The following is a 15,838-nucleotide window of genomic DNA, read 5'->3' as shown; positions in this document are numbered from 1 at the left end:
ATAATAGTTCCTATTCTTTATAAATTCAGAGAAAGTAAGCTTGAATCTTTATTTGCAACCACTTGATATGACAATACAGTTCAATTAATACAAATTTAGTTCTTTATGTGAAATTTTCATTCAGCTTATGGGTGCAAAGTATTTACTCACGCCCTATACTTAAATATGATTGTAATATTATGCCACTCTGTACTTAGACTGTACTATACTAGATTTCACAAATATTGAACTTTTTACAGATTTTACTACTACTTTTTTGTACTACTAATAATTGCTTTACATACTATGATTTTACATACAATACATATAGTCATCTTATAAAGTCATGAATTGTTTTAACATGCGTCTCATGTGTTAATAATGATAATCCACACTTTAAAATACTATATATAACAGTATAACACACCTGAAGAGGGCCTTTCTCCATAAAAATAACTTTTGCTTTTGATACTTTAAAGATTTTGTCGCTAATGCTACTTTTACTTTTTAAATGCAGGACTTAAAGTGTTTTTAAATTGGTTATTGCTTCCTTCAACTTGAGGAAACGTTTTTTTCTCCTACCGCTGACACGGTAAATAAAAATCATCAAACAAAGATGTGTTAAAAATATAAAGCTCGCCTGACAGGAAGCGCTAAAGATGTCATCAGACGTCATCTCATGCTGATTGAGCAGCAATGGTGTCGGTGTGACGGCCTTGTTGACCCTGAGCCTCAGCACACTCTGCTGGATCACATTGGCAAATACTGAGTTGGTGTTTGGAGCCTGGGAGTGGCCACCCTGCTGGTAAGAGTGGACTTTCCAATGCTGACTAATCTTCTGTCTCCATGCACCGGTCTCTGGTTTGTAACCAACATGAAGGAAACACAGAAAATCCCTGTGCTTATTTTCCTACAATAAGTCACTAGTTGTCTACTGAGGCCTAGACATTGATCAATATGAATGTGGACTGTGTTCCTATCTGGAAATGTGACAGTGGTTGCATTTAGCAGTGAGCTAATCAAGATTGCATGGAAAATATGTTTGGCTAATTAGGCCCATGCTAGGAGTGTCTTGCACCCTTTTGAATTGAAGAAAATGAAGCAGCAAATCTGCTGTAATTGAAATAAATTGCCAAAGCATGATTGAGTAACTTAAACGCATGTAAAGACAATTTCAAAACTTGCTAATTAGACACAATTGAACAGCTCATTATCTTGTGGGAACAGGTGACAGAATTTGTTTACGTAAATTTTGTAATTGCACATTCAAAGTGAATAAAGTAGGGGCGCTACCTAAACAAAACAAAGCAGCTATAATCAACGTGCGCAATCAAATCCTAACAAGTCAATGAGCTCAGTTTATTTTTTATTGAATGGGCACATAACATTATCTCAAGCACAATCATGGCCTTCAAAATATTTTCTTTCTATTTGTTCAATCACTCCAGGACTTTGTGATCCAGTGGCAGCTTAATATTCTTATTTCATAATAGTATAATCATTATGTAACGCCCAACGTTAATTTTGCGAACCCCTATAGGGGTCTCAACCCCTATGTTGGGAAACCACTGGTCAGGAAGGAAAACTGCCTTTTGTCACCATAGCATAGTAGTTTGTGCATTCCACATGGTTTTGTGTGAATGGCGTATAAAACATGCGCTCCTCTGGCATACAAAGTTTTAAATGGATGTAAAATATCTATATTGGTGCAGTAAAATCAGTGCAAAGATGTCAAAGAGCTTTAAATGTTTCCCATTTCCACTCAACTGATGACTAAACTCATTTTTGATAACACATTTGCCCTCAGGCAATCATGTGGGGAATCAAAGAGGCTTGAAAACCATGAAAGTCTCTTTTCTATTTAGCTATTCATGGCTGCAAGTTACTAACTGCTCCCATGATATGTCCCAACAGCTTCAGACAAAATGAATAAAGGCCTTTTCACAGAGTCTTGCACTGCCCTTTAACTCTTTTCCACATGATCATGAGACAACATATTTGTACAAAAACCCCAAAACAGAATCTTTTATAGCCGAGAAATCAGTTTTAAGTCTGATCTTTAGAGAAGCTAAATTAATTAAATGATTAATATGCAATTGGGTTGCACAAAAATTGTAAAAAAAGAAAAGAAAATTGGACATTGAAATAATGAGGAATCAAATTAACCAGAAAATGTTCATGTCTCCACTCACAGAGCAGCATCTCATTCTGCCAATATGTTAAATATTGAATGTGAATGTGGTTAAAAAGTTGTGTCAGGATATTTAATTAAATCTACAGTTGGACATAACAGCATCTGCACTCTGCTGACTGTCACTTCTAGAAAACACTTTTGGCTTATTGCTTACATCGACTAACATTTACAGTGTCTGGCAGTTGCTCTGAAACATTTTAAAGAACTGCCTGAGGACAACATAAAACCTCTTTGGTTAATATCCTGCGATCCTGTGCCATCCCTTTGAAGCTCAACCGTCCTGGGTCGTTTTAATCAGCTCACATGCATTAAGCCGTATTTATCTTGATCACTTGTATGGTTTGCCGCAGAGATAAATAGTGAGCATGTCTGAAGCAAGTGGCTGAGCCCAGAAAGAAAAATCAGAGGATAATCGTGGATTAGTAATAGTTTCCATGACAGAGGTGACTGTAGCATCCAGGGCAGCATGGCACACATGATGCTGCAGTCACAGAGGGGGTGGTGGATGACGATCGACAGTCGATGGGCTTCTCAGAGGAAACAAATGAGAGCCAGGAAAGACACGGAGAAGAGCCACATGCAGACCTCCCTGTGGGTTTCTGCCTTTAGAAGTGTTTCTCCATTAGACTGGAGCTGTGGAAAACAAGCATTATTTTGTTTCTCATCTCGTTAAGCCCTTTCTCTCTCAGCATACACTGATCACAAAGCAGGGAAAAAGCCCTGGACAGGGCTTCGCTCCATTGCACGGCTAATACAGATAGACAGACGCTGCACCTCGAGCAATTCAGAGTCTCCATTCCACTTGACCGGCAGGTTTTATTAGGTGGAAAGTTGTCACAGGCCAGGAATCAAACCAGCTCTGTGTTGCTGTGAAGCAACGGCGCTACAACAGTATCTGCCGAGGGATCTTGTGGGAAACATTGCTGTTTGTGTCATTGTTTGCTCTCATTGCTACAACAACGTCTCAAAAAAAAAAATAAGCACAGGTTGTAGGTCATGAAGTTTACTGTTGACAGCTAAACTCATGTGTACTCCTTGGAATCCAATGAAACACAATTACGATTAGCAGAAATCATTATGATTTACAAACCTTCCACTTGTGGAGATGCACTGAGGTTCCCTGATTCTATTATATAGCACACCATTGCAGCCCAAAATGTGGGGTTCTGGGGCCAATGGTGAGTCTTAAGAAATCTCGATACGATGTTCCAATATGGCGCCTCATTCGAGGAAAGTTGTTCACTGGCTGCATACACCAACAAAGTTCTTTAGCCTTCCACTGGTTTTTTTTTTAGAGCATGCTCATTAGAGGCCTTCTTTGTGAACAAGCTAGCTGAATTACTAGCTAACTTTTCACATGAATGAAAAAAAGAAATGTACTAACAAGGCCCCTCTAGACTTTTATTATATCAAAAGGATATATATATTCATAACACGAGTCATGTTCGGGTCCTTGTGGCACTCAGAAAAATGTATTCCACGTTTTACAGCCAGTCCAACAGTAATGATTGTTACTGCAAAAAAGTATTTTTGTGCCAGTAAGCATCAGTGATACTGCAATACAGAATGTGACCACTACACTAAAATCACCTTACAGATCCAGAAGCTGGATGCTCTGATGTCCGCTATATAGCGCAAACTGTATCGTTTTTTTACATCCTACATTTGGGGGCTTTAAGAGAAAGTTTAGTCTGTATGCTTTCACACAATGGTCTGTAAAACAAGAGTATCATTTAAGATTTTTTATTATAAAGAACAGATGTTTAAAGACAACTCAGATATGTGAAATCAGCTTAAATAAAATTATGAATAAAAATGCAGACGGCCTTTTTATACAAATATATGTTGTTACCACTCTTCAAATCACATAGGCGTTGTCTTTGGTAACCTTGCAGATCAAACTGTTCCCAGAAGTTCAGTTGGGATGCATATTTACATGAAAATGTCAATTTATTCGAACAAACATACATATTAACAAACAACAATCGACCATGTTTTCCTCCTTTAAGCTCAATATTCAATTCACCGTCCACACAGCCTCTTTTTTTCCCCTCTATTGGCGATTCCTCAACCTCCGCGGTGCTGGCTGAGGGGTCCCGCTGATGGTGTTCAGCTGAGTACACCCAGAGGTGACACAAGCACCTGGAGATCCTCTGAGACCCGCGTGGCCCCTGAGTCCAGGCCGGCCCACGTGTCCCCTCTCACCCTGCTTCCCTGGCTGGCCGTTAAAGGCTCTGCCAGGACGTCCGCGCTGACCTGCGATTAAAACAAACATGTTGTTTAGTCTTCAGGCCTCTCTGTCCGCTCAGTTAGCCGACTTAAGACTATTCCACAGAACAACTGAGCATTTATAGAGAAAAATTGTTTCTTTTTTGGCAAATATCACACTCCTCTTACAGTAACAACTCTACTCCCCCACTTCCTTGGATTTGAAGCACAGACTCGGCTGAATATAGTTTGTAAAATGACTCACAGGCCCAGATGTGGACATTTATTAAGGCCTCATTTTAACCAAGCTATCGAACAATAGTATTGTAGATTGATTTACCCTTTGATCCCTGGTCTCCAAAGTAGCCAGGTAGGCCATAACCCTTGGGTCCTTTATCACCTTTCTCTCCTCTGTCACCTGCAGGCCAGACACACACACACACACATTGGTCTCGACAGCAGACAGGCAGAAATGCTATTCCCCCAGAAGCGAGCTCCACTCAATAACGTTAAATACATGTTGATTAAAGACCATATGTGTTACTGAGATCATTGTTAAATAAACGTTTTAAAACAGCTTGTAAATATTCTTCAATTTCATTGACTTGGCACAGGAATGTGGCATGAGTGTGACGTCATGCCCAGGCCTCCAACCATAAATGAGAGCCGAGAATGTACACGTTTGCCTACCAGCTTCACAGTATTTGATTTGGCAGTTTCGTACAGTGCAGTTCCTGGTGAAAGGTATACCGAGTCTGTTCTTTCCAGTGGTGGAAAGAAAAGAAGAAGGTGCATTCAAGTATTTCACTGACGTGCGATTTTAGAAAAACCTTGACTGGAGTCTGACTTGACTGCATTTCAGAGGGAAACATTGCACTTTTGCTGTTTTTTTTTTTGTGATAAGGCACATACTTACTGTACTCTACCTGCTCAGCAACAGACAGCAGACAGAAACAAATGAGCGACTAGCAAGTAAACACAGTGGAGGATTTAGTCAAAAACATTAAAGGTAGATTTTGTAAGTTGATCGGGTAGCCAGAGAAACAATGTAATGTTGCTCCATATCTGCTGGAAGTGTAAATAAGCAAATGTTTGCTCATCTTTATAAGGTGATAATATGTTAGTGATATGTTTACAGATTACAATTAATGCAGGTTTAAGGAAAGGATCCAAATCTGTCAGGTTTGTTTTTCACACCTGTTTCTCCTTTTCGGCCCAGGTCCCCGGCTTCTCCGTAGAATCCCGGCAGGCCCACTTCTCCATCAACACCATTATTACCAGGGTCACCCTGTCAACACCATCAGTAGGAAAAAACATTGTTAATCTTTTGTGTTTACTGTATGAATCTTGCAAGGTTTTTTTTTCTTCTCAGGTGCTCTTTTCAAGTCATCAATTTAGGTTTCACACACTTCTGACCAGCTGAAAAACTGAAAAGATTCATTGGCTGATTATGTAATACATTGCTGGGAAAACCTTGCACACTACCAATACATCACTGTTCTTGGTTTGGCATTGAACACCACAACATGAGGCTTACTGGCCATAATCTAATATAGTAGAATATTATTTTATATAGTCAAGAGAGTCATTGTGATTAAAGAAGTTGTGGAACATGAATCGGTTCTACTCTGTATGATAATGTGGAAAAGGCTTTCCAATCCAACGACAGCCTTGATACTCTCCAAAAAAAATTCAGCACAGACCAAGTGTCTAGTCTGTGCCTCCTTATTTGTCCTAATGGAGATGTGGAAAACCGTAATGTTTTCATTCCAAGCTTTTCTGCCAGCCCTCGTAGTGCAGTCCAGACTCTTTCAATGTGTTTGCATTTTACTCAGCCAGGAAAACAAAGGCGAACAATGTATGGAGGTGAAACCTAAAGCAATGATCGCTGCAGGCTGATTCACCTTGAACAATGAACACCCAAACTGTAAAACTCACAGAAGGTCCGGGGGATCCTTTCTGTCCGATGGGACCGGGGGCACCCATGGGCACGTCCCCATACAGAGGACAAACTGCAGCACAAGTCCTCTTCACTGAGTTGGCAAAGGTGGACATCTGCTCCAGGATCACTTTCTTACAAACCTCGATCACGTGTTGAGCAGGGAGGGTCGGGCCCTGTGTAACAAATCATTATCACATCCATCACTGGAAGGGACCCGACTGTGGGACATGTAATAAGCAGTGTTACAGGACGGGGCACGCTGAAGCAATGGCTGCCACTCAGAGGAAATGTGATGAAGAACTGAAGAACCTAGGCTCATTATGGATTTATAGCCACACTAAATGAAACCCTTGCTGTGAGTCATGTATAACTACAGGCTAATATACATTTAAATACTCTTTAAATGTGTTTTTGACACCAAAGCTGTTACCAAACACTGTGGGTTGGCACCCATTGTCACCTATGTCAGTTAGATAGATAGATGAAGTGTCGATTATATTAGAGACTGATACTGTAGCTCTGTAATGTTTGTGGTATCAGCCACGTTACAAATACAGGCTTGTATTTAACTTACTGGTGGACCCGGGGGCCCTTGAAAGCCATCTAGTCCTCCTTCACCGCGAACCCCCTTGACTCCGACAGGACCTGATCGTCCAGGTGGGCCCGCCAGGCCGCGCATCCCCCGTCCTCCTTGAGGACCCTGCTCAGCCCGCTCTCCAACCTAGAGCCAGTGCATCCATCAATCAGAATACAATGAGATATCTGTTCAGCATGGACACAAACTTTACTGAAAGCAGTAACGGCTTAGAATGCTCATTATGCCATATGAATATAATGATAAAACATAGTGACTAACAGAGTCACACAAACAGTGAAGCAAACTAGCAAGTAACAGAATCTCAGTGGTAAAAGTAAATACTAGAGATGTAAAATGGAAGCAAAAGTGTGAACATCAAATGAAAAATGAAAAACCTGCAAATGTAGAAAAATACATAAATGCATAAACAAGCTGTACATTTTCATGACAACCAAGTCAAACCTCCTGGAAAACATTTAAATGTGTGGTATTCATTTTTTGTGTGTGGTATTCGTTTTGGTGGAATTGTGGGTGTCACTGTGCTCATCGCATCTACAGATGCTCTACATATGTCTGGAATGTAATTTGACGGATTGATGTTAGATTTTTCAGACTATTCAGATTGTAAACAGAGAATGTGATGAATGTAGCATGAAATGTTGATAGTGTGGCAGGAATATCAAAGTATTACAAAACACACACCCGCATGACTGCTCTATTTAGTGACCCAACTCATCACAGCTGACAAAAGAATCACAGCTCACCTTTCCTTTTGGGCCCTTAACTCCTTTTTCCCCCTGAAAAGAAAAAGTTCCAGTTAGGTTTGGCCACAAAAAAACAGCAATCACAAAGTGGATGTAATGATGAGCAGAGAGGATGGAATATATTGAGGCAGTACCTGGCCACCTTTAACTCCTTGGATTCCCTGTATTCCTGTGTCACCCTGCAAAAAGAAAAATACATATTTGATATATCTGAATTTCACAGGTGTTCTGCTTCATGAATATCTATCAAACACATTGATGCTTAAAGTAATTTTAAGGTCAGGACACTATACAGCTTTTAAGTGATCCTGATACGATTGCATTCAGCTCATGAACCAATAAATATTTCTTGAACAGCTATTTGTGGCACTAAATTGTGATTTTGATGTCATTTTTTAATTTCTAATGGGTAATGGGTGAGGGTGTATTACCTTGTTCCCTGGTTTTCCTGGCACACCCACGTGTCCCTGTGAAGAGATGACATGGTTCAATGGCCTGAGGAAAATGAACTAGTGTTGGGAAGAGTTCCGGAAATTCATCTGGAGTACTTACAGTAGGCCCCGGTGGGCCGATAAATCCAGGTCTTCCTGGCTTCCCAGCAGAACCCTTGTAACCTCTTGGGCCCTCGAGAATAAAACATTTATTAAACCGACCTAAGGGACTGCTTTATTCTTTGTTGTCTTCCTTTAAGATGGCAAACTACTTTACGTACAAAATGTATTATGTGCTTGTCTTCTGAAAAAGTGACTTACAGTTCGGCCTTGGGGACCCATTTCTCCTGCTGGCCCAAAGAAGCCTTTCTCTCCCTGTGAAAGACACGAAGCACAACAAATGTATCCGCAAAAAAACACCTCAATTGTAAACTTTTATTTACAAAAACAAACAAGAACGGCAAGTTACCTTTACTCCAATTCGTCCGAATTTTCCACTGACACCTTGTGGTCCTTGATAAGCCTGTGGGGAATAGATAACACTTAACATAACACGACTGCACTGCTTCTGAACTTCATTCTTATCATATCATTATCAGCAGAACATAATACCTCTATTCCTAGATCACCATCTCTGCCTGGTAGGCCCGGATCTCCAACAATGCCCTAGGTAAACAATATCATAATAATAAAACAGGCACATGATTTTGAGGGTGTAAGAGAGCACTCAGGTGTGTCAGCAGTGAATCACCTGCAGTCCAATGGTGCCAGCTCTGCCCCCAGGTCCATAGATCCCCTAGTTTTCACAAAGTTCAGACAAAAAAACAATTCCATCAATATAAAGCAACTTTTTAATATTAATGAAAATCAAATTGAACAAATAGGAACACATCATTTTCATGTCAACGTGATTAATTTGTGATACATACAGGCGTCCCCTTCTCTCCAGAAGATCCCCTCTCTCCAGGATCTCCCACAATACCCTGTTGAATCATATGGAGTATCATAAGTTATACATTATATGCAACACATTTACTTCAGTGAGCAACAAGGTGAAGCAGGGAGCCTGCCTTCATATACAATTTAGTAGGTTATCATTATTTCAGTGTCTCACCAGCTTACAGTTCAGATCCTCAGATCTCAGCCAAAATCCAGCCACATGAACTAATATTGTAAGCCAGAAACATTGCTCTATTCCAATGTTTTACCACATTAAAAATGATTCTCTGGCTATCCGTGCTCACATGAGGGAATTTTGAAGGTAGCGGACAAAGAATAAGGAGAGTCCCATCATGGATTATTGAACAGACAACAACCCACCTGCTTTCCTCTGGACCCGCCACGCCCTGCTACACCAGTGGTCCCTTTTTCTCCCTAAAAAAACCCAAGCATGATGGAATTCAATCACAATATCTAGATTAAAAAAGGAGACAGAAAAGAAGGAAATATGTATACCTTAACTCCTTGAAATCCAGGAATCCCTTCGTGTCCTTTGTCGCCTTTAGCACCCTTTGAGGAGGCCAAAATATTATTAATACAATAATTACATTGCAAAGGGGCTTACCGCTGTGTCTGAAAGGTGAACTCACAACTCCTCCCAGGTGTCCTGTCTCTCCGATGCCTCCAGGTGGTCCACGAACTCCCTTTAATTAATCAGAATGCCGACATTAAGGGTTATCCACAAAGTTGAGCAACTTTTGACTGGGAACTGAACAGAAATCCAATGAAAAGTCTGTAACTTCATTAGCTGGCTGCATAATGAAAGAGGTCTAATTAAAGTCTGAACCGGCGCAGGAGTTTACCTTGAAGCCCCCTGCCCCTCTTAATCCTTTCAGCCCTTCAGGACCTCGGTCTCCCTGATAACACAACATGTCATTACAGATTTGTGACATTTCATGATAAAGAAAGTGATAAATCTGAGCGTGATGAATTACCACTTGGCCCCAGAGTCCTCTCATTCCTTTCTCGCCTTGGATTCCTTCTTCACCCTGAGGACATGTGTGAGGTCTCATTAATGCGTTCTGAGAACAAGCCAAACTGAAGTGAAACCCTGGTAGGAGCATAATGGCAGATCTTACCTTTTGGCCGGACTCGCCAATATTGCCATAGTCTCCTGTGTTTCCCCGGATACCCTGCAAGACAAGTTTTACTCAATCTCCAGACTGCAGCTATTTCTTTGTGAATCGACCATTTTGGGAAATAGGACCGTGAAATGCAAAACATTAAGGACTGTTTCCAGAGAGAAACTCACTAATGACTTCTGGGAGATTTTGGAAAAACATCAGACAGAAAAACTGTTCAGACATGACAGCATTTTTTCATAGTTAAACATCCAGAAATTAGCAAGTCTCAAGCTTGCATGGTAAATATGAAGTTCAGGCCAGGAGAGATTAGCTTAGTTTAGCATAAAGACTGGAAAAAGGGGGAATTTAAAATAGTCTGGTTCTGTCCATGTCCAAACATTTCCAAAAGTGTCCAAAGGTGTCCAAGGTAACAAAATCCATTTAACGTTAACAGATCCTCTAAAGCTCACAAGTTAACATGTTACATATTGTTTAAGCAGTTCAAAACTTGTGTGTAACATTTAACAACAGAAAATGTGACAGTGAGGGCCGGAGTCACTGTGCCTTAGCAAGAAACAGTACAGCAGATAACCCATGTAAAACAATAAAATGTTTCTATTGTACTAAAGTCTTTGGAGAGCTCCAGTCTAGCTGTTTCCAGCTAGGCTAAGCTAACTAGCTGTTTGCTGTAGCTCATATTTAACGGACAGTTATGAGAGTGGCATTAATCTTCTGATCTGAAACTCGACAAAAGCTCACTTTTTAAAACGTACATCTTGTTTGTTTGATTTGCATAAAACCAGAGAGTAAAAACGACTGGCTCGCTATTTCCCTCTGCTTCCGGTCTTTGTGCTAAGCAAAGCTAACCATCTCATGGCTATAGCCAGCACAGATATGAGAGGGGTATTGATCGTCTCGTCTTACTCTCGGCAAGAACATTTGTGTATCTCTAAAAACGTTTCCTATAAGCTGTAAAATGCATAAGGCGAAATGAGGATGAATGTGAACATGTTTTCAAGTTTCAGGCACATTAACATTAGTGGAAACTATACACAAGCATGTTCAGCAGAATTTAGGGAACATAAGTCATAAATATAACAAAATGGGCCAGACTATTGTTTGTACAGATGCTGACTTCCTCAGTTGTACAAGGAAAAGTGTTTCCCAGTTGGCAGCATTTCACTGAGTCAACAAACAGATTAGACAATTTCCAGGATGCCTTTGTGTTGTCAGTTTATTTGACCACCTCACCTAACTGCAGAGTCGGCTGGGCGAAGGTTAACCTCAGAGATGGCCGACAGTACGGCGTGAGGCACAACCGTGAACTTTACGCTGCTACTAAGGCAGTATAGCTCCGACGAACAAAGGACCACCCACCACCTGAGATGGACAGTTCATATATCTGTGCCAGGAAATGCCCTCCTTGGATGCCAGCAGGGGAGGAGATAAACATGTTGGGGCTCTGTGATTCACAAGCTGGCAGGAGGTCAAAACTCTAACGAGTTACACATGACAGATGTTTACTCCCAGATGAGCTACAGCTGCTACTCAGGACATGAATATGTAGCGTGTACAGCTCTGGAAATGTGCTCTGAATGTACGGGGGTCTGGAGGCGTACATGTGTTTGCTCAGGCAGCATGGGGGATTTCCTTGAGTGCAAAGGCCATGTTAAATGCCAAACGATCACATACATAAGAAAAAATAATCCTCCTTCTTTAAACACATGTTCTCTCGACTTTTTTCAAAAGACTCCCAGATCTGCTCCAACATAACACCGACTGCTAAGCATGAAGAGATTAACAAGTTGTAAATTTAAAGTGGAAATAATCACGTCTGTGGCTCCCTGAAGGACACAATGTGAGTGTATTTGTTCATTCATTGATGCATGAGTAACTGGCTCCTGCAGCAGACTACTTTGTTCATTATCATTTTCTCAAACATCTCCGCTCTTTCACAATTTGATCTTCCTGTGGGGAATTCATTAGCCTTATCCACAAAAATAAAGACATTCAAGAGTCAAATTTCACACACTAAGCACACTAATGCTACTCATTACCAGACACTGGAGGGTAGGGTTATTGCTCAACTGCCTGGTTTGCCTGTGTGTGTGGGATTCATTACATTTGGCTCAGTGTCCTCCAAATGGAAAAGCTAAACCATTAGAAATCCTGTGATCTCTTTCCAGTTTGAGTTAAATCTTATATTCTGAACAGGCAGGGCCTCAGTTTTAAGATGCAAATGGCAATTTCAGAACGACAAAAACTAATTTATTGTCACATCCGTATTAGTGTGTGTTTACCTTGACTTCCTCCTAAATCGTTTGCAAAGCGGACATGAGTTTTTAAATTATGAAAGGAGCCTCGATGTTTACTATCGCCAAGCGCTTCTGCTTCCAGATCTGTTTCCATCCTGTCGTGTCTCAGTTGTACTTCTATTGCCATGTTCCACAGCTTTGCTGCTGTCTCGCGAATGAAAGTTTTACTATGCCACTCACACAATTCAGTTTAACTCTTTACTGTACAGCAAGAAGAAGGGGATGCTGCTAACGCTAATGCAACAAGTAAACACCATTCATCCGGTCATCTAGGGTCGATATTTCATGAGAGGCATTCAATAAAAGTGATTACCCAGTTTCCTTGTCTTCCTTGGTCTCCGGCTTTTCCTGGAAGACCTATGTGACCCTGCAGAAGAATTAAAAAAGATATGTCAACATAGATTCAACTTAAGGATGGTCAGCCAATATTCACTGTACAGCTAAGTTAACCTTTGGTCCTGGAGGTCCTTGACTGCCGGGTTGTCCGTGCACGCATTTGCAAGACGCTCGTCCAGCTGTTAGGCCGATCTCTGCGTACCCTCCACACTGCCATGGGTAGAAAGGCAAGACAAGGGCATTAAAACCAAAAACACATCTCCAACAGAGAGAGTGAAACCATGTTGAATGGGAGCTGACTCACCACACTGGAAAGCTCACAGCAGCCCTCTGAATAAGCCTGCTCCGGGTCACATGACACCTCCATCTGCTGGAGGTCGACCTGGAAAGAGACAGGAGATAAAGTGAGAAACAAAGTTGTCTCCCAAATCAAAGGAAGTTGAAAAATGACTTAAGAATCCAAGCTGTGAACGTACAGACACAGAGCGATCTCCTGCAGCCCGCTTGACGATGGAGGTGTACCCTTGATGGATGGCCGGCCTCGGCCCATCAATGGACTCCACACTGACCTCTACACAATCTATCAGCAGCTTCACCCGGCTGCCCTTCACGCTCAGCGCCAACTTGTGCCACTCTCCGTCAAATAACTGTTCCACGCCATGGAAGGTCCGCAGCATTTGGCTCCCATGGGGGCTGGTGTAGAAGAAGTCTAAAGAGCGCGTTTCACCCTGGAAACGAAGGCCAACTTGCTCCCGACCCTTGGGGTCACTGACCTGCCACAGGTCCCAGGATTTCTTGGCAGCGTCCTTGGTCACCTTAAATGTTGCGATGACGGAGTAGTCGGAGGGAAGTCCATCTGGATACACATCGCTGTCACAAAAGAGTCAGGGTTTTAAATTATATAAGAACATGGATAAGTAGTAACAGAGCTCCTTGGATTTTATATTCCACTTTAGCATGCGACACATTTCTTTGTAACTTTTTGTAAACATTTTTTTGACGATGCACTATTTAGCAGACAGACATTCTTTGTTTCTTCACTTTGAACAAAGCACATGTCCACTTAAGTCAAGGGCAAAATTCAGGATCTGTAGGCAGCGCTGCGTTCCCTGCAAGGGTTTTTAAAGATTTCATTAAAAAACAAGACAAAGAGTCGAGAGCAGCTCTGTGAGGCTTAGCGGTGCTTTGAGCTAAATACTGACTCTCAGAATGTAAACATGGTCACAATACAATGCTGGCATGTTTTTAAGAGTAACTTAACACCAGTCTGAAAAGCATTATTTTGCTGCAACTCGGCTTGAACATTTCAAGTCTCTAACCACATGCAGCAATGCTGCTGAGTGTGCTTTGTCGCACCTATAACCACGCCCAGCAAATGGGAATTTGCTGGGAGCTGTGTTGAGAGTCAGCAGTACGTCTTTATTCATTCGTATTAATGTTATGCTTTATTGCACAGCTCATGGGGATCCTATATTAAACTAAACTAAGCAGAGTTGTCACGGTGTATTACACTAACACACCCTGGAGTGCACTTCTATATCACTGCAGCCAGGTGAGAAGTTAAACTACTTTAGATCAGTAACAACAAAGGTGTCAGGCGGTGTTAAGATAGTCTTTGATCATTTTTCCAGCTTCATTGGAAATAACAGGGCTCAGGCAGTCTAATACTGTACCTCATGGTCCTCCGGAGATGGACAGAGGGGTTGACGCGGTAGGCCACCGCCTCAGGTTGAGAACCGTCCACTCTCCTCACTCCTCTCGACTCAGTCACATGAAACTCCTTCAGCAGATCAAAACCTCACAGAACAAACACTGAGCTCAGTTTGACATCACAACGATTCAGCATCAAAGCTGCAGGACTTCTAAGTTGCTGATATTACAGATTATTTTTGAATGAATGCATTACTCATTGTCATTAGTAATCCCATCTCTTCACAGGTAGAATGAGGTCATTTATGAAACCCATGAACAGGAAGAGGCTGTTTATCGGATTTAGTGGATTTGGCTTCTTAATTTTAAACACAGGACGTTTGTGCTGCAGTTTGAATGAGATCAGCTTGGCTGTGGTGTTACCTGTAAGATTACAATGTGTGGGTGAGAGCTGTTGAAAGATTCTGATTACAAATATTAAGACTCAAGTAGAAAATAACTCAAAAGACGAATCTATAACAAAGAAGAACTTGATACCTCTTACTGTTGCATGTTAACAAGTCACCCGTTTGATTTTTAAAATCACCTTCTGTCTGTGTCCTAACTCTGCAGGCTTGTCTCTCACTGCCATGTATTACAGTCAATAGGCCAGCATAACAAAATAAAATCATCTTAAAATTGGCAGCAGTTTACATTGAAAAAAACATTATTGCTGGTATTAATATTGCTCAGCACTGCTTACACTATTTCTGAACGTTTTATCTGTGAGTAGGACACCATAGGTAGAAAAAAACATTGGGTTAACAAATGTATTTATGGTAACAGGGAGACTAAGCGGAGACTCTGGGCTTCAAAGGTTTATGTACACAGCTTAACCCCAGGATGATCTCTTGACCCCTTAGTGTCCCCACAGGCACAAGGAGCAGGAAACATGATTCTGGGTCGACTGCTGTGACAGCAAACAATGGACTATGAACTGACAAACACTGGCATCTGCTGGTCATGGTGCCGTAGTACACTGTTCAGCCTAAAAAACTATAGTCAGACAGATAATTAACATGATGCCTGTGATTATTGTCAGTTCTGTTTTGTATAATGCGTTTATTTAGCAAGAAAAGGCCTACTAAGGTTGTGCTGGCAAAGATAGCAGCAGCATGTTTTTAACAAGTCCAATTTTATAGAACCAGCGTATTGTTTGGAGGATGATCCAGTGTTAGTGTTACTTTTTATACAGTGGGAAATATGTTGTAGTCATCAAACAAGTATGGGAAAAAATTAAAACTTACTTGGCAACTTTTGACATTGGGTCAGTCCGAGGAAGGCAAAAAGTGCTGCAAACCCCAGCATTTCTTTGTAGGCTGGCATTTTGATTTGTTTGA

General features: G+C 41.3%; 1 protein-coding gene across 1 annotated transcript; it reads right to left on the bottom strand.

Moving 5' to 3' along the window:
- Nucleotides 1-4,226: 4,226 nt before the first annotated feature.
- LOC306702629 (uncharacterized protein) lies at nucleotides 4,227-15,824 on the bottom strand (the record flags this gene model as incomplete). Its single annotated transcript, XM_079168269.1, has 26 exons — nucleotides 4,227-4,429; nucleotides 4,722-4,799; nucleotides 5,579-5,669; nucleotides 6,320-6,496; nucleotides 6,898-7,044; nucleotides 7,665-7,697; nucleotides 7,799-7,843; nucleotides 8,096-8,131; nucleotides 8,217-8,288; nucleotides 8,417-8,470; nucleotides 8,565-8,618; nucleotides 8,708-8,761; nucleotides 8,847-8,891; nucleotides 9,025-9,078; nucleotides 9,416-9,469; nucleotides 9,551-9,604; nucleotides 9,685-9,738; nucleotides 9,898-9,951; nucleotides 10,030-10,083; nucleotides 10,174-10,227; nucleotides 12,787-12,840; nucleotides 12,924-13,019; nucleotides 13,114-13,191; nucleotides 13,286-13,679; nucleotides 14,483-14,606; nucleotides 15,746-15,824. The coding sequence occupies 26 exons, from the start codon at nucleotides 15,822-15,824 to the stop codon at nucleotides 4,227-4,229; spliced, it is 2,292 nt and encodes a 763-aa protein (XP_079024395.1).
- Nucleotides 15,825-15,838: the final 14 nt, after the last annotated feature.

This window comes from Pholis gunnellus (genome assembly GCF_910591455.1).
Source record: "Pholis gunnellus genome assembly, chromosome: 11".
Classification (NCBI taxonomy): domain Eukaryota; kingdom Metazoa; phylum Chordata; class Actinopteri; order Perciformes; family Pholidae; genus Pholis; species Pholis gunnellus.
Note: the sequence above shows the minus strand (reverse complement) of the source record. Positions and strands in the feature narration are given on the sequence as shown.